The sequence below is a fragment of the Acinonyx jubatus genome, chromosome B4, assembly GCF_027475565.1.
Source record: "Acinonyx jubatus isolate Ajub_Pintada_27869175 chromosome B4, VMU_Ajub_asm_v1.0, whole genome shotgun sequence".
Lineage (NCBI taxonomy): Eukaryota > Metazoa > Chordata > Mammalia > Carnivora > Felidae > Acinonyx > Acinonyx jubatus.
Genome location: NC_069387.1, coordinates 195,190 through 212,941, shown reverse-complemented (window position 1 = coordinate 212,941; position 17,752 = coordinate 195,190). Strand labels below are relative to the sequence as shown.

Below are 17,752 nucleotides of genomic sequence, written 5' to 3'. Positions count from 1 at the left end.
CTAAGCTTATATATAAAACTATAAAGAATAAAAATATTTTCAGCATTTAGTACTAGAATTCTTGGCCAGTCAATTTTATAAACTATAACCACATTACCAAAGTTGAAACCCTGACATTATTACTTACAAACCATTAAAGTATCAAGTTTTTGAATGTAATGTTTTATAAAAGGTATTTCCCAACACGAAGGTTAAGTGGTATAGAGAAGCATGCACAGAAAAGAAAAAAACCCTTCAACCTCCGTAGAAAATCACTGTGTTGTGGAGAAGCAGCTGAGCATCAGCTTTGAACTCTTCGTAACTGCGGTATTTCCCTTCGTTCACTTTCTGCAGAGGGCGAGAAACAAAATAGCAAAGCGTTAATAGCTAGAATGTTTGTCTGCCTTATGCTAACGGGTTATTAGCGCAAGGGGCACGGCAGAACCTTCCAGAATGTCGCTATGTCCACTCCCGTGTCCCACGGCATGGATGGGACACGCGTGAGGACACCGATAAGCCCACCTGCGGCTGGAGTGCGGCGTGCAGAGCACTGGACCGCGGGCAGCCCCCACCCTCCTCTGCACTAAGTCAGCAGCTGAGCTCCGCCAAAAGCCGGGGCCTCTCACTGCTGCTGGGCTGCGCGGAGAACGAAGGCTGTGGTCAGTGCAGATGGTAACTACACACCTATCATTTTTCTAGCACAGTCTTACAGAGACTGAAAGCAACAACCATTGGCCTACGCGACGCTTTCCCACAAAGTCCGAGTTGTTCCTCTACACACTAGGTCAAGGCAAGGCTTTCTGCTGTGCTAGACACGTATACGTGATGGATTATGGAGGGAATTTGAGGGTTTTTTGCAGGCAGGCAAAGTTTCTGGAAGAAGGGTATAACGAGTTATTTAGAAGTAGCAAGGAGGCATTTTCTTATCCTGGTAGCACTTTAGGAAATCAGCTTGGAAAGGACTTAGAATACGAAGGCCTCTAAATAACAACTAAGATCCTGTCTTTCTGCTGAAATCCTCCAAGGCCCACCTCAGTGGTGCTTTCTTCAAGAAGGCTTGCAAGATATCCCCTGCTGGAGGAACCTGCCTCCCTTCTGGCATCAAGGGTCACAGGCTTAGTTACAGATACTGAGTCCCACTGTGAATTTCTGACCGTCCCGGGCTCAGTCCTCCCAGGCACTGGCAACGTCTAGAGCTCCCCCGGTGACCTGATCTACACCCAGATGGAGAAACTGAACCCAGGTTTCCCAAAGCATCTTCGTGATTTTTGAGATTTGCACGATCACGGCCTGTATTTTGGTTTGAACTGTAAGCTCCTGATGGGATAAAAATCATGCTTTCCTCTGTATTTTCCTTACAGTGCTTTCTGTTCATGAACAGCACCTGCTACGTACAAAGCTAAGACACCATCAGTCCAGCTGGTGTTCTCTACGGATCCGCCGGGATCAGACTAAGGGAAGCTTGGAAGGAGCAGAAGCAGGGGCAGGAAGGACTGTCCCGTAGAGACCTTGGGGTTTAGGACAAGAGGCTTTGCTTGAGGACAGGAACCTGGGGCAGGAGGTGAAATGAAAACTACTTGTTTTTATTTCAGACTCTGCCAGCCTCTTTAGAGGGAACACCCTTCATTTACCCTCATTTCCTACTGAAGTAATCACCTGCAGTCTTTCTCAGCTGCCAAGGGGACTAAGAAACTTGTAAAATAACTTAAAATTATTCCTATGGTCTCCCTATAAGCTACTGTGGCCAACCACGAGATCTGAAATTCAAAAGGACGCATAAAGTACAGAATTAGTAATTCAGCGGCCCTAACTGGAAAATGCGTTAACATGTTCTACTGGATTTTACCGCAATTTGTAACTACATGTTAACAAACCCATTACAATACTCAGCTACAGAAGGTAAAATTAAGAACTCTGAGAAAATTGTTTTCTGGTTACATAATCTTTGTGTTGTTCAAGTTCACTCTGCTGTTTCCCAGGACTCTAGTCCTAGACTCCAATGTTCCCTTGAGAAAAACTCCTGAGTACCTGCTAGTGCTAGGAAACCACGTGCAGATAGGAGTCCTCGAATCTGAAATATTCAGTTGACCAGGCTCTACACGCCTCTCCTGGGATCGGCAAGTATCCAGAATCTACAGCTGGCTTAACACCAGGCCTTTTCGAACGGGACACCCGATCTGCACGCACGGTAAAAGCACAAGGCATCTCAGTAGCAGCAATGCCCCTGTAGGGGCTACACCTTTTAGGCTCTAAGTAGAGGATGAGCAGGCACACACCCTAGGGGGAATGGCAACAGAGTCATGCTCAGCTGGGAGTTGTGAGTCATGTGGGAGCTACGGGTATATCAGAAACCGGACAGAGGGTCTGGCTTTACCTCCTGTATGGTGGGGACGTCCACCGCTGAGTGCACCAGCCTCCGATACATTGGGTGTTTGTTGTCCTTCCCCTTCTTATTAAGGTCTATAGCCTGAAAGGTCATTGAGAGACAGGTGACACAATTTCTAAACACTTTAGAATTAACTGGAAAAATGTACATGCGCCATATAGTTCAATGTGGCATTTTTTGGGTTTTGATAGAAAGAACAGTTATTTTGGAAAACGCCACTTTACTTCAGACACTAATTATCACAGTATTGCTGGGCAACAACTGCAGTAATATGGACGGAGCTAGAAAGTGTTATGGTAAGTGAAGTCAGACAAAGACAGATACCACATGGCTTCACTTGTACGTGGGATCTGAAAAACAAAACAAAGAAAAAACAGAAACAGACTCTTAAAGACAACCAAGAAACTGGTGGTTGAGCGAGGGAAGGAGGAGGGGGATGGGCAGAACAGGTGAAGGGGATGAAGAAGTACAAATTTCCACTTTTAAAACAGGTCAGTCACAGGCATGACGAGTGCAGCATGGCGAATATAGCTGGTAATATTGTAGTAACTTTGCATGGTGACAGGTGGTGGCTATAATTACTGGTGAGCATGGAGTTATGTACATAAACATCAAATCCCTATGCGGTACACCCAAAACTAATAATAATATTGTAGATCAACTGTACCTTCATTAAAGATTTTGAAAAATAAAAGATGAAACAACAGAGATGTATCAGCAGGAAAAGAAAAGTGCACGTCTAATCTAATGCAGCTAAAGAAATGCCCGTGAAAACAAAGACAAGACCAAAAAATAAAAGCCTCTTGTGGAGCCATCACGCACAAAAGAAGTATGACGGCGGTGTTCTCCACCCCCATCCTGCTCTGTGCATCTTGACTTGTCACGCGCTAACTTGCAAGGCATGAAGGGAGGGAGCCTGGCAGGGCGGCCCGGAGACTGTGCAGGACTCACCCTCTCCTTCATGCGGGACACGATGAACCGCAAGTACGTGCTCATCTCCTGTTTGTTTGTGTGTTTCTTCTTGATGCTCTGTTAACAACAGAAAAGGCCAGATGTAAAACGTGATTTTGTACGGTGTGCAAGGACTGTACACAACACGCACTATTTCCAGCACATCTGATACAGAGAAACCTTTGAAATGCGCACGGTAAAAACAGTGCTTTATGTGAGAAAGAAATGGAAAATATTATGTCGTACTGGACATAATGCCTTAGACAACTATGCACTTTTTCCTCAGTATTTTAAAACTTAAAACTTCCACTATTTTCAGATAAAACAAATGACATAATACTGATCATGACATAACGCAGAATCACTTATTCTACAAAAGAAAAAAGTCAGCTGAAACCCTTTAGGGAGCATTATTAGTAATATCGAATGGTGAATTTCAGCACAACGTTACTCTTTGTCTAAAAGGTTACTAAAAATCCGCGTCCCCTATGAGTGAGTGCAGTGCAGGCAGGCATACCTACTTATCTTTTAACGTGTCAGGGTCTGTTCAGTAGTAACTTCAGTTTCTAGGAGTCTGACCTGAAAACTAATTAGGTTCTTCAATTTACGCCTCAGAAAACAAATGTCAGCTAGGACGCACTTCCTCTGTCGAGACTGAGGCCTCGGGGCAGACCCCCAGCCCCACGGAGGCGGCCACGCCGCCTCGCCCACTAGGCCCGGGCCGGTGTTTCACAACCGCGCACCCCCCTTCGGACACCAGGTGACGGCCCTCTACCCAGTGACATCATTAGGCCTGAAGAACGGTGTGTGCCAGAGGTCATCCTGATGTGCTAACGGACCGGACGAAGCAGCCAACATTTCTCAGCTAACTACAAACTACCAGCGCCTCGCTGGGGCTCCAGGGAACGGATTATCCACACACACGACCCTAACCCGTCTCGACAGAAAACGGGCCCTTTCTTCTCTGGAGATGTGGTTTCCCGCACTTCGTGTCTCAGGTGGCCCCCTCTCCACTGGTCACCCGGACTCTGGCGCGGGCAGTCACTGCTTCTCTTGTGCTCATCTGGCACATGCTGTGCACACAGCTTCTAAGTCATGCCAGTTACAGAGCATCGACCCCGTCCGTGCCCAGAGTGGGGCCTCGCCGCTGAGGAGCACGGGACTGGGGACGTCCCAGGGGAAGGTCCCCGGGCTCTACACCGGTTTGTCCGCTCATTCGCTGATCCCGCAGGAGTGGTGACGTGTGGTGGCGACCGCTGCTGCTGCACAAGGACACTTCCTGGGCTCCAGGCTGAGAGTCTTTGTGGGGGAGGAGCTGGTGGCCGTCACTTTTGACAAGACCCACGCCAGCACGTGAGAACCACCCTCCCGTCAGCCGGCGCCGCTGAGGAGGGTGCGGTGCGGCACCTGCACCCCACACGGGACGAGTGTGCAGGGAGCTCTCTGGGGACGGGAAGTTACGGTCAGCTCTTCATGCTTTCGGACACCCTTCCATGCGCTACTTTCTACGCTAAATGAACAGCCTGGCGGACTGTCAAATATGGGAAAAACAAAGCGTAAGAGGCCAAGAAGGCTGCTTTTTTCCTCACCTCTCGGGAAAGCTATATTCTCTTAAAAGAGAGAACAAAAACGAAAGCTTCTAGCTACATACTCGATCATGAGAACTCCAAAATATGTGGATGCGCTGCTAAAACTGCTGATCCCAACTATCAGTCTGATCATGAAATCATAAATTTGTGCAAACTCCAATGAAATAGCAACCTACATCAGGTCCCGTAATACTATCTGAGGGGTTAGGGTTCTTTTAATAGATGACAGGTAATTAAGGGAAATACACAACACTTCATGTAATGAAACATAATGTCAATGCTAAGTATTGTTCCAGACCTTCCCTCCATGAAGCAGGCTGGGGATACTCTGCTCTCTAGGTCTGCGTGCGCATACCACCAGCTCGGCCTGGGGCGGCTGTGCAGAGGGGATTCTGGGGACAGAGTCTGTCACTGCAGCGACCACAGCATGGCCGCCCTCTCTCCAGGGCTGCTGGGTAGCCCACATTTGCACAGGAACATGGTTTTTCCTGGTGGTGATCTCGACATCAAGCTATATGAAGTACTTCACTGTTAGTCACAACCTAACCCCTTTTGGTTCTTTAGAGCCTTAGAAAATAAATCAAGTATCTCTTTTGGTGATAAACATGGGTTCTCCTGAAAAAGCAGGGCACAGACTGTAACACGAGCGCTCTGGGCGTATGTGAGCCGCTGCCCCCAGGCAGTCCCAGGGGCTTGCAGGCACCTGTTCCCCAGACCCACAGGCCCGTCCGTGGGTGGGGCCCTCTGAGGGAGCCCACACCAACAAGAGAGGGCCCTGAACAGACATGGCCTCTCCCCACAATTCCTGAAGACAAAACGTTTGTCATAAGATGCTTCCACACTTGCTAAGCTTGTGGGCTTTCAGACATTTCCCTCTTAGTATTTCCCAAAAGAGAGGAATGGAGCATTGTAGGCTCTGTTTGAGGGCTGCACCGTAAGACCTGCGGGGATTTCTTGGAGTTGTGGGCTGCCTGTGTGACATCCTCAGTGCTGTCTCAACTAAGTCTGTCAGCAAAACCAGACAGTGGGCTTGAGAAAAAGCCACTTTGACAGAAATTAAAGGAAGAGCTTCTAAGGTAAATGCTATTCTGTTTGTAACATAACGAAGCAGACAGCTCTAACAACAAGGTCAGAAAAACAAAAATCATGCTTTAAATATCTGCAGGTTACTTCAGATCCAATCCCTTCTCAGGCATAAAGAACTGTACGTATTCTCTACTTGCAGACCTCAGGACTCCTCAGGAAAGGCCTCTCTCCAACAGTATGCAGCTCAGATAAAGCCCAGAAAGTTCTGGGGACTGTTCACATCACTGGTACCATACAGGGATCATTCTGTCAATATCTACAAACAGGAGAGCCTCTGCATTACATGGCCAAAGTTGTTGCAACCGTTTTCAAAACAGAATAATCACACGGCTGAAGCTGATTCAAATGTGTGAGATGCCCACTGAAGACGCTCTTAAACACATGACAGACCAAGGGGCTGCCTTCCTTTCTGGGGAGAAATAACAGAAAATCTTAAACGTCTTCTTGAGTAAGGGATTCTTACCACCAGCACAAACACTTGCTGGGTCAGAGCAAGTTGGGTAAGGCCAGGCGGATGGCCTAGGGAAAACAGGAATCAAGTAATTCAGCTACACTCTGGGCCTGATGGTGGTTCTGGCTGGAAAAAGGTACGAGCAACCTTAGACCAGGTCAAGGCCCATCCACAGTTAATTACAGACAATAGTGCCCAAGTGCCATCACATGAACGAACCCTCAAGACTGATCTCAGAGACCCAGCTTTTCAGATGCAGCACATGTTCCAGCAGAAAATGAACGTGTGGAAACGGCATCTCCAGTCCACCAAGTACCCAAACGAAAAAAGCATGCAGAGATCCAGGAGGCCCTCCCTTAGATCATGAACGTGTGCTGCTTGAGCTCACCAAATCCAAGTCCCCCAGTCTGTGACTAAACAGGTCAAGAGTATCTCACTTTCCTGGGGAATCCTAATACCCAGAACATCTTCCCTGTTACAGGGCTAGACTAGTGGTCTTTTCTTCAACCATTTAAAAATGTAAACCCCATTCTGAACTCATGAACAGTACACAATCTGGCAGGCCTGGTTTGCCCCACGGGCTGTGGGTTTACCAACCCCAGACTAGACTCTGTTCTGTGAAAGCAGGGTCCACAGTGCTCCAGCTGAGCCTGGTCTTGGGCCAGGGCTTTGTGCAGTATGTGGCATACAGTAAGTGCTCAATAAATGCTAGTGGGACTGAACTGCTGGTAGTCATTAGTAACTTCATTGCTTACCGGGAAAAATATCCTATGTAGTGGAATTCAACCATACAAAATCCTTCTAAATGTGAAACGATTATTCACAACCAAGCTGTGTCGGCATACTCTGGCCACTATAAACCATTCTGTTTACTTCTGGTGAATAAACCGTATTATTGTCAGATGTCACCTAAATAGTGCCATTGGCCTCCAACCACCAGACTCCCTTAAACGTTAGTGAGCTCACAGGCATCTAGGGCACGTGCTGAAAAGTCCTTGGCCCGAGGCTGTGTTCTAAACAGGCACCAGGTAATTGGGTGCAAGTGGCCTCTAGTGTTTCTATAAACTATCTGCATTATTTGAGGAATCAAGAGGCTCCAAGCTCTCCTCAATAACTGTCTGTAATCACAGAACAGAAAAGAATCACAACGAATCTTATCTGCCCATAAACTGCCTATCTTGTTATGGAAATCAGAGGCTCTGCTATTCTCCACAACCATTTGTTATCACGGAATACCAAAGAATCATCATTTACAAGAAACCCCAGCATCTGAAACTTCCACAGCAGCAGTGCCAGCCTTGGAAGCGGCCATGGAAGTGGCTCAAAGTGCGGCCCTTTCTCCATTCATACCAGAGGGGGCCCCAGTAGCCCCTCAGCGACAATCAATTACTAGGATGACTTTCTAAAAATATGCCTGTGTTCAGTCCTTTTCACCCCTGGCAGAAACAGACTGAAATTAACTCTCTTCTGCAAGACCAGAGGGCGGAACGCCATAGCTGCCATCAGTGAGAACAGCAGAGAGCGCGGCTGGCCTGCTCCTGCAGGTGGGGTGCCCGCATTCAGCTGCGCGGTCCCCGCGACTCTACCCTAAATCCCGCAGCCATGTGCACTGGCCCTCCCGGAGAGCTTTTTAACTTAGGTTAAACGAATTTCAATTTAAGTTTAAAAACCTCCCTTAAGCTGCCATGAATATGCCTTCTCACCCACAGGTAACAGAACCTGGAGGGTAATTCCAGCTATGAACAGGTCGAGGTGGATTTTTGGAGCACACGGACGGACACCTCTCTGCTCACAAGCCTCTCCCTCATTGGGAAGTGGGTCCAGAGTCACTAATGCACAGTGTTTCCAGACTAGCTCATCCCGACCCCAGCTGTATCTGTATTTACCATTTTTTACAAAGTCAGCTCCTTCCTGTCTGATTGAGGTCTAGGAGTTTTGGCTTTAAGTTCAGATGATACAATCAACTTTGTAGCCGCCAGTCTATTAAAGCACAGTCTCACATTAATCCTACCTGCCACAAAGCTGACCACTATGGTAAAAACATATTCCACATATTCACAAAGAAACCGCTAAAACATTAGCCACAGAGAGGGGGTGCCATGCATGTCAGGGATTTTATGGTTCAATATTCCATGCACTTGTGGGGGTAACTTTGAGTTCTGGGTCACCAAGGTTGGAGAACAGGGAAGGAACATTCAGGAACATTTTGTGGCATGGAACATAGGTTTTGCATCTACCTGTTCCTTCCCCTTGTTCACAACACTGAAGAAGAAGGAGATTCAGAACACAGAGGCAGCGTGTATTCCTCAGTGGGATCCACCTCTCTGTTCTCCTCTGCAAAGAAGTTTCGTTTCTCTGTTGTCGGGTCAGGGAATGAGTAGCTTTTTGTTCTCTGCTTGACGAAGCTGTCAGGAATACTCCCTGCCCCTCCCTCCCTCCTCCTTCCTCCTCGCCCTCCCACCTGGGGCGCTTGACAACATAAGGAGATTATGCACACTTTGTAAATTATTTTAAGTTCATCAATACTGGAAACACTGTCTAGATTAAGTTGTAACCATCCTGATGTAGGAACTAGCTCATTATCTCTTAATCTCTCAGAGTTAAAAATAAAAGATTAGGAGGGGCGCCTGGGTGCCTCAGTCGGCTGAGCATCTGATTGTTGACTTCAGCTCAGGTCATGACCTCACCGTTCATGGGATCAAGCCCTGTGTCCGGCTCTGCACTGAAAGCGTGGAGCCTGCCTGGGATTCTCTCTCTGCTCCTCCCCCACGCACTGCCTTTTTCTCTCTCTCTCAAAATGAATTACAAATAAATAAATATAAATAAATAAATACATCAGGAAGAACATACCACCACAAGACGTTTTACACTCATATCCAAGCCTTTCTGACCACAGTGTTGTTAAATTCGTCATGGGAAGGCAATGTACAAAGTATGTGTGGTTTTTTTCTTGTTTGGGTCCAGGCGGTTTTATAAAGAGATTAGATAAACAATACATGAGATTTTACAGTTTCAGATGCTATATCCAATTTTAAAAATCCCTAGGCTTTCCCATCACCCTTTCCTAGTCAGGCCTGTTAATGAATAGCAAACGAGCTTCAGAGAGGACTTGGTTCAGACAAAGATCTTTCTAAAAGAAATTTCCTATTTTCGTTAGTATAAAAATGATATGATCCAGCTGTCCTGAAAAACAGCACAGAATATTTGATTAATGTTCATTTTGCATTTTTTAATAATACTTTTGATTGTCTACCATAAGACAAATAAGCAAAAACAAAAACTTCTGCTTCTATTTAAAAATCAAATCTCCATTCCAGACTTGTTAATATGGTTGAAAACCTGACTCACCTTCATTCACAGGGAAAATATTGAATTTCCCACATTAAGTAAGACTGGCCAGAAAGGACAGTTACCGTTCCTTGGCAGAGACGTCCAGGGAATGCATGTTTTCAAAGTATTTTCTTTAGCATTTTGTTCTAGCTCCTTCTGAACTTTACAGAAGTTGTCTCCCTACCTTGGGAATTTAAGAAAATTGTCCTGCCCATGACCCCAAAGGAAAGAAAAACAGATTCGGAAGTAAATTTCTATCTCCAGTTTCAGGAAGCAGCTTTCATCAGGATTTCCTCTTTAGCTCCCTCAACAAACAGCAGTCACAGGGCAGATGTCCCCAGCGGAGCTCCCCCACCACCAAGTGGGCACTGACAAGCTGGTGCCCACCGTCGGAACTGCAGGTGTCCCCCTAGTGGCGTTTCAGTCCTGGTTCACGTTTACTAGGCCTGCGAAATCCCTGCCAGGTCTCTGCCAAATTGAAATCTAGGGCTCAAACGCTCACTAAACACACGTGGCCGGTGCTCCTGCCGAACTGCAAGGAGAGAACATTCCACCCCACAGAAAGGTCTACCAGGCAGCATGGGCCAACCTAAGGAGTGGTCCTAGAGCGCGTTACCTTGCCCGCATATTAAAAATAAGTTCATGCAATCATCACTCAAACAGTATCATGATGCTCGCCAGCAGGCGTGGAGGCCAGAAAGCATGCGGTGCACACACACACACGTGTACATCTGCACACAGCCACACATGCATGTACACACATGCAACAGACACGTGCACATGTACACACGTGAGCATACAACACAGAAGCGCACAGAAGCCCCTGGTAACACATACATGCACATGCACACATGCCCACACACACCCATGCACATACACACATGCACACCAGGTATGCATGCACATGCGCACACGTGTGTTCACACACACACGTATGCACAGAGGCTCGTGCACATGCACAGGCCTGCCTTCCGTAACCAAAGCATTAAAGCATAAAGTGAATTTGTAATGTGGAAACTATAAAAAAATGAAGCAACTTTGAAATGAGACATCCATTTGTATCCTATCAAATTGGTAACAAAAAGCATCGGAAAATACTTTCATGGTGGTATAATCTTCTGAAGGGCAATTTGGTGATTTTTATCACACAATGTGCTCACCCTTTACATTTATGAATTCCACTTCAATACATTTATCCTGTGAAGGTGGCCAGATGTAATTACATAAATATGTGTAAGTTAAGTGTGTCTTTTAAAAAAAAAAAAAAATACAATGGCCCGTACTGTGTTTTAAAGATGGATCTTTCAGGCAAATAAAATCTTAAAAGCAACTTTCACTTAAAAGTTATGGTTTTCTCATCTTTTCCTGAAAACTTCATGGCTATTTCAGGAATATAAAATTGAAATACACTGGAATGTAACAACAGCATGAGTGCGGCCCAGCTCTGGACACAGCAGTGCGTGTCCTGTGACTGGAAAGGCGCTGCCGGTCAGGACAGAGCGGGTGACACAGATGAACGCCATCAGGGCACTGTGTGAGTACGTCACAGTGCACCCTGCTAGGGGAGGAGCCTGGGATACTACTGCCGAACAGACACGATCTGGCTACATTCAGGCATGCACGTGAAGTGACACAGACACAAATGGACAGGCACGTGCACATGCGCATGTTCACACGCACGCGGGAGAGGTCTGTGAGAACATTCACCTACTATGTGATAGCATTGCTGGAAATGTTATTTTTTTATCCTCTGCTAAATTACCTGAATTTTTCACAGCAAACTATAAAAGAAATAATTCTAAAGTCCCCCTTTTTAAAATTAATGAGAGTTCTGTATAAGAGTGTAAAACAGTATGTTACTACTATTTTTTCCAAATCAAAATGCTAACATGACATTCATAGGCTACTTTTCAAGAATAATCTACTGTGTCTGTACGGTTTAATTACTTTCAGAAATGCAGACATTCCAAAGAAATAGCCTCAGGGTTGTGATATTCTTGAGATTTATTATTAATGTTAATAAAATTATTTTAAATTCAGAAAACTTTTTTTCACTTTCTTAAAATATTTGTAAATAGATACATGAGATAAAGCTGTTTGAATTGAAGCAAATCTGGAAACAGCTAACCGCTGGCCAACAGAGAGCCAATTCTCAGTGACATTTTCAGTGCTGCAAGGGATAGAGATTATGTAGAAACAAGTCTTCTGATCACTCTATTAGAAATACTCATTTTTAGGTAATGAACAGAGCTTCCATTTACTACTTCCACCTGCACTAAAATTTGGCTCTGGGCATCTTATCTTCAAAATTCCTCATTAGTATATCTACTTAATCTATATTCTTTCCAAACATTGAGTAAGAGATTGGAGATCAAAATTCTGATCTGGAACTATGTTCTTGGGTCCCAGGGTACAGACTCTCTGTTCATTAAGTGCAAGAACATTTAAGTCTGCTCAGTTACTTTCATATTAGATCACAAAAATGGCTTCAAGTAAACTTGGAAGTTTTGACACTTAAAGAAAAAAACAAAAAACAACAACCAGAAGCTTTACCTTAGAGAGATTTAAAATCCCATTAGAATTTCAAGGTTATTATGGTCCCTTCTCCCAGGAAAGAAATTGTTAGCACCTATCTGCTTCTTGAGCATAATAATTAAAAGAACAGAACAGATCCTACACGGTAGTAACCATTTCTTCAGAAATTTTCAAGCTCAGAATAAAGCTCACCACCCCGACCCAGACACAGGCTTTCTGAGCCTCATCAGAGCGGCTCCCCGTCTAGGAAAGCAGCGTGTGAGTCATGAGCGTTTACCGACAGACACCGCATCACCACAGCAAGCGGAGCTGCGTCACAATGTGAGGAAGTCCAGACTAACAAGACAAAAGGAAAACCAAGGGCTAGAAAAGAAAAACAGAATAGGGTGCACTGTGGCTATCGTATTTCTGTTATCCAGTAACTCTGAAATTAACAACAACAACAAATCATCTAATCAGTAAAAGCAGAGCAAACACATAGAAGATGGAATCTGACAACTTGACAGTGGGTTCCTACAAAAGTAGCATTAGACATTTTCTTCAAAGGTATAATTGCTGCATTTCCATTTAGGAATATAAAATATCCACAATAAAGCTTAACCCATCCTCAAAAATCCCAACGGTTTTGAAGTCTTTACTATGAAAATAAGAACTAAACATTAAAAAGCTATGGCTGTAAAGACACCATGGTGTCCAGAATTGCATTTCCTAAGTCTCAGAGTCCCTATCTGACCAGGGACCCCTCCTTTTCTATTTTTACTACCTTAATGCTTTTGTTCTTAAGGTCTCATTAATATCTTAACCACCTCAAGTGTCAATTATTATCAGAAAACAGAAGATATACATTTGCTTTTAAAATGCACAATCCAAATCCACAAAAATAAAATATGGGTATTAATGCAGTTCCCACACCACCAATGAAACTAATTTCATGGAGACGTCACAAATTATTGCAGACATCTAAGAGGAAGTCCACAACTTAAGGCTTGATACTCATCTAGGCAGATTCAGGGATTTATCACTGATCTAGCATTTAGGCATTTGATTATGAGTCATTATTCCACACTGTATTTGTAATGCTACCCTAATGGTCTCTTGTCTGCCTGAGTATGTACAGTGGTACTGTGAGATGAAGTATATCAAGGTAAAATACGAGTACATCCAGTACCGCTAGTGAGATGATGTATACTGAGGTAATACACTGACCAGGTATGAGAGCGCTGTGAGGTGAAGCTGTAACACTGAGGTAATACACTGAGTAGGTACAGTAGTGCTGTGGGATGAAGTATCCTGAGGTAATACCCCGAGTACGTATGGTAGTGCTGGTGAGGAGAACTCTGTTGAGGCACTATACGGAGAGTATCCAGTACAGTGGTACTGTGAGATGAAGTACACTGAGGTGTATATGGAGGAGTACAGAACCGCTGTGGGATGAAGTATACTGAAGCGATATGCCGAGTATGTAGAGTTGTGCTGGGAGATACACTCCACTGAGGTAATACACTGAGTAGGCACAGCAATGCTATGAGCTGAAGCATACTGAGGTAATACACTGAGTATGTAAAGCAATGGTGAGATATACTATACTGAGGTAATACACTGAGTAAAGAAAGTATGCTGCTGAGATAAAGTAAAGGAAGGTAATATGCTGATGACGTGTAGTAGCAGTGGGAGAAAAAGTATACTGAGGTAAAACACCGAGTACATACAGTAGTGCTGGTGAGATGAAATATATTAAGATAATACAAAGCCAGAGTGACTAAAAGAAGATTAGAAGCTCATCATACTGGCAGGAAACTAGGGTCAGTATTAAAGAAGGGAAAAATTATGAAGCCACAACTTTTTACAAAATATAAACAAATATTTAACTTACTCAAGTAATGTAAAATATATTCAGAAACTGAGCCCATGAGTAATCTGGGCAATTTGCATGGTTCCGAATACATATCATAATAATTATAAACACAAAACAGAAGTTACAATAAAATCATTCCTTACGAATCACCATCAATGCCATATGCAATGTACACATCATGTGTACGTACACACACACACACACACACACACACACACATTCTACAACCAACAAGCACAGCCAGGTATACTTTTCACTGGGGAAATAATAGGAATAAAAATAATTGTGGAAAGTACCTATTTTACCTACCAGACTATTTCATTTTGCTTTAAATAATTAGAATGCTTTATATACAACTGTCCCATCCCTCCACCCTCCAAATAAAATATAAGCAAGGAATAACTAACCCATGATATGACAAAAAATAAGGGCGACATTACATGGATATAAAATGGGAAGTAGATACAAAATGTTTCCAACAATGTGCCTTTTGCTAGCTGTGTTTTCTGAGCAGTAGAGAGCACTGACTGAACCCAACTTGGGATAGGAGACTGGTTCTTGCTTTCCAAAGACTATGCATTAAAGGAGTCACACAGTCCAGGGGCAAGTGTAATGCAAGAGAAGAAAGTGTATTTTTATGTGATTAAAACTTTCTAAAATCCATACCCTCAATGTGTCAGTGTTCTGTGGTATGCATCGAGTGCTGTGTTCATTTACCGTCATTCCAGTAGACACCCCCCCACCCTCCAGTACTTTATCCCTTCACCTGGCACACCACCTGGGGTATCTTTGTGCAGCTCTCATTAATGAATTCCAACCCTCTGACCAGGACATGAAAGCTCATTGGTACTCACCCTGCAAACTGGGCACTGCCAGTGACTACTGCTGTCTCTAAGCCTGTACTCATCAGACAAACACTTGGAATGATACACACGAAAACACAGGTCACATATCAACACCTCTCCAGGCAAATGGCATTCAAAACAATACCAGTCATGATTTTCTGTTTCCCAGTCCTACAAAAAATACAAAATAATTTCGTATGACATTTTGTCAATATCTGCAATGACTAAGAACAAAATTGAAACTAAAGTCCATCACAAGTTAGGCATTAAAAACAATTTTAGACATTAACTGTGTTAAAACAAGAGGGAAAAAAATACCTAGAAATTTGCTTCTTTAAATTTTGAATGTCTTTCCTAAACAGTATTAATATTCAGAATATCTTAAAGTGATCTGATAGTAAAACCAGCTCAAAATGAAGTAAATCCAAAGCCAATCCCCATTCTAACATTATCTTTCATCTTTTAATATAATCTATGGAATAATTTCTCCAGTAAACTGAATAGCCCACACCAACACCTAGAGCTTAATATTTCAAATAAACAAACCTCTGTTTTGTTCTGCGTTTTTTTAAAAAATATAGTAAGTACTTAGCACACTGTGGGAACAGAGAGAATAGTAATAAATGGTGATGCTCACTATTCTTATCTTCTCATCCATGGTATTGGATGCTTTATTGAAAATAACATTAATCAGAATGTCCATGTTCTGACAGTTGTCAAATTTTCAGGGTCTGTTGAATTTGGAAAAATAAATTGAAAATGTGAAACTAAAGGTTTAATCACATTCTCCAAAGGACATTACCATAAAAAAAAGCAAAAAAGGAAGTAGGTTTATTTTCTTATTGGGACTATCCCTGGAAGTAAAAGAACATAACTACAGGTGCACAGGTGGTCTTCAACATTTTCTGTTACCTCCGTGTCTGTACAGCCAACGGCATTTAAATATAAACAGGAAGATGTTACAAGTTGTCTTAGTTTAGAATTCATTAATTCATTTTTCATATTTCACTCTCAGCTTTTATCAAAAAATACCTGTGTTAGGAGTCATGGATTAACTCCCAACCTTCTCTTGTAGATGCAGTAACTAAATGGACAAGGCTTGAAACTACACTTTGCATAATATAATCAAGGCCACTTTCAACGGGGATCCTGAAATTCCAGGCTTCACCTCTGCCATCAGTTTTCTGTCACAAACCACTGTCTACAGTCTGCTTCTGAGGCTGGGCAGCTTTCTCATTTTCTCTCACATCCGTAACAACTCCAACAACTTGTCTAGGAAGCGCAGCTCCTCTGGCACCTGTGGTCCAAACGCATTGCTGCCTGACCTTCCTTATGAGAAGCCTACTACCCGCTCCTTCAAAAGAGAAGAGAGTCACTAATGTTCTAAAATTCACATCTTTCTACACTTTCTACCCATCCTCATGGCTATGGTATATTCTGCAAAAATATAAATTTTTGGTTTGCTTTTTATTAAAAGTTTGGTCTTTATCGACCAAAGTAATAAAGAAAAAAGCATGACCATTTCTGGTGATTTGCTGCGGATATACATACTCTGCAAAATTACTCTGGTGGGGTAATTTCAGTCAGAATACCAAAAAAAATCTGAGGATACTGATCTGACATAAAATATGGCAGAAGGAGTCTAGCTCACCAACTGGGACACAGCACGTGCGTGGTGCTTGGCTGTAACCGTGGTCACTGGGGCGCCCACCTCGCACGGCTCATGTGGGAAGCTGTACTTCAGCTACTGTAATTTTTGTCTCATGAACTGTTGATAAATTAGGTTTCAGTAGGGAAAACGTACGTTGTTCTATTTTTAATTAACAGAACTCTTTTCCAGTTTGAAACAAAGTCCTTCAGAATATTTTCTTCACGGCTGTTCAGAAACACCTGAAAGGATTTTGGTGGCTTTTATGTGACTCATCATAAACAAAAGAAACCACCATCTCTCATCACTTGTATTGTTTTTACACTAGTTCATCTTCCTGTAATTCTCAGATCCCCAAGACCAGAGAGCAAGAGAGCAAGAGAGCTTACGTCTGGCGCACAGCTCAGGTCTCTCCAGAACCTCCTGCTTCTTCCTAAGCCTCCCCTCTCCCGTCCAGCCAGGACGTGAAGATGGCAGTGCATCTCTCTTAATGGAGTTTGCACTCGGCCTAGCTTCTCACAACCGTTATAGGAACGAAAGTGTAACCCAAATGCGGGGGAGACACATGGGGACACATATTCATACAAGAGCATGTATGCGCCGTTCATTCTTTTAACTGCAATAGCTGTTCAGAACATACAAAACATGCAAAAAGTCAAGTTCAAAAGATTCTGAATCCAGGAAACACTGTTATGGATATAAATAATGTAAGCATGTTTGTTACAGGCAGAATTGCCTACAGTTTGTCTTTTAGTAAACAAAATCCATCAATATAGGACTTGTGACCAATGCTCACAGTGTGCCAAAAAGCTAAGCGTGTATATTCACTGGATTTCACTAGATGTCAGCAACTACTCTAGATAGAGCCTGAACAACAGTGTAGTATGTGAAATGACATTCCAGTACTTCAAGAAAGTTTTAAAAATGCAAACCTACTAGCATAAAACCAAAACTAGAAGCGGTGTAAAGATAGTATGATTTTAAAGAATAATTCTAACAAGAGTAAACTAAGCCTTAAAAAAAAAAAGATAGAAATGTAATGCCAAAAAAAAAAAAAAAAAAAGCAGAATTAAAGTAAAATAACATAGTGCAAAATC

General features: G+C 43.3%; 1 protein-coding gene and 1 long non-coding RNA gene across 15 annotated transcripts in view; one reads left to right on the top strand and one right to left on the bottom strand.

The window, feature by feature from the left end:
- ZMYND11 (zinc finger MYND-type containing 11) overlaps positions 1–17,752 on the bottom strand; it is a 133,592-nt gene that overhangs the window by 23,670 nt on the left and 92,170 nt on the right. For 9 of the 14 annotated variants that reach the window (XM_053225178.1, XM_053225177.1, XM_053225176.1 and 6 more), the window contains 4 exons: positions 15,017–15,178; positions 3,317–3,394; positions 2,354–2,446; positions 240–327 (listed from right to left, as the gene is read on the bottom strand). In XM_053225178.1, coding sequence (XP_053081153.1) covers positions 240–327; positions 2,354–2,446; positions 3,317–3,394; positions 15,017–15,178 — 421 coding nt within the window. Of the gene's footprint in view, positions 1–239; positions 328–2,353; positions 2,447–3,316; positions 3,395–15,016; positions 15,179–15,644; positions 15,739–17,752 lie in introns of all 14 variants that reach the window. The other 5 variants (XM_053225185.1, XM_053225184.1, XM_053225186.1 and 2 more) reach the window with 2 other exon arrangements.
- LOC128316258 (uncharacterized) lies at positions 4,551–9,278 on the top strand. The gene is made up of 2 exons (XR_008299847.1): positions 4,551–4,872; positions 6,131–9,278. It is a non-coding gene; the product is annotated as an uncharacterized LOC128316258 (long non-coding RNA).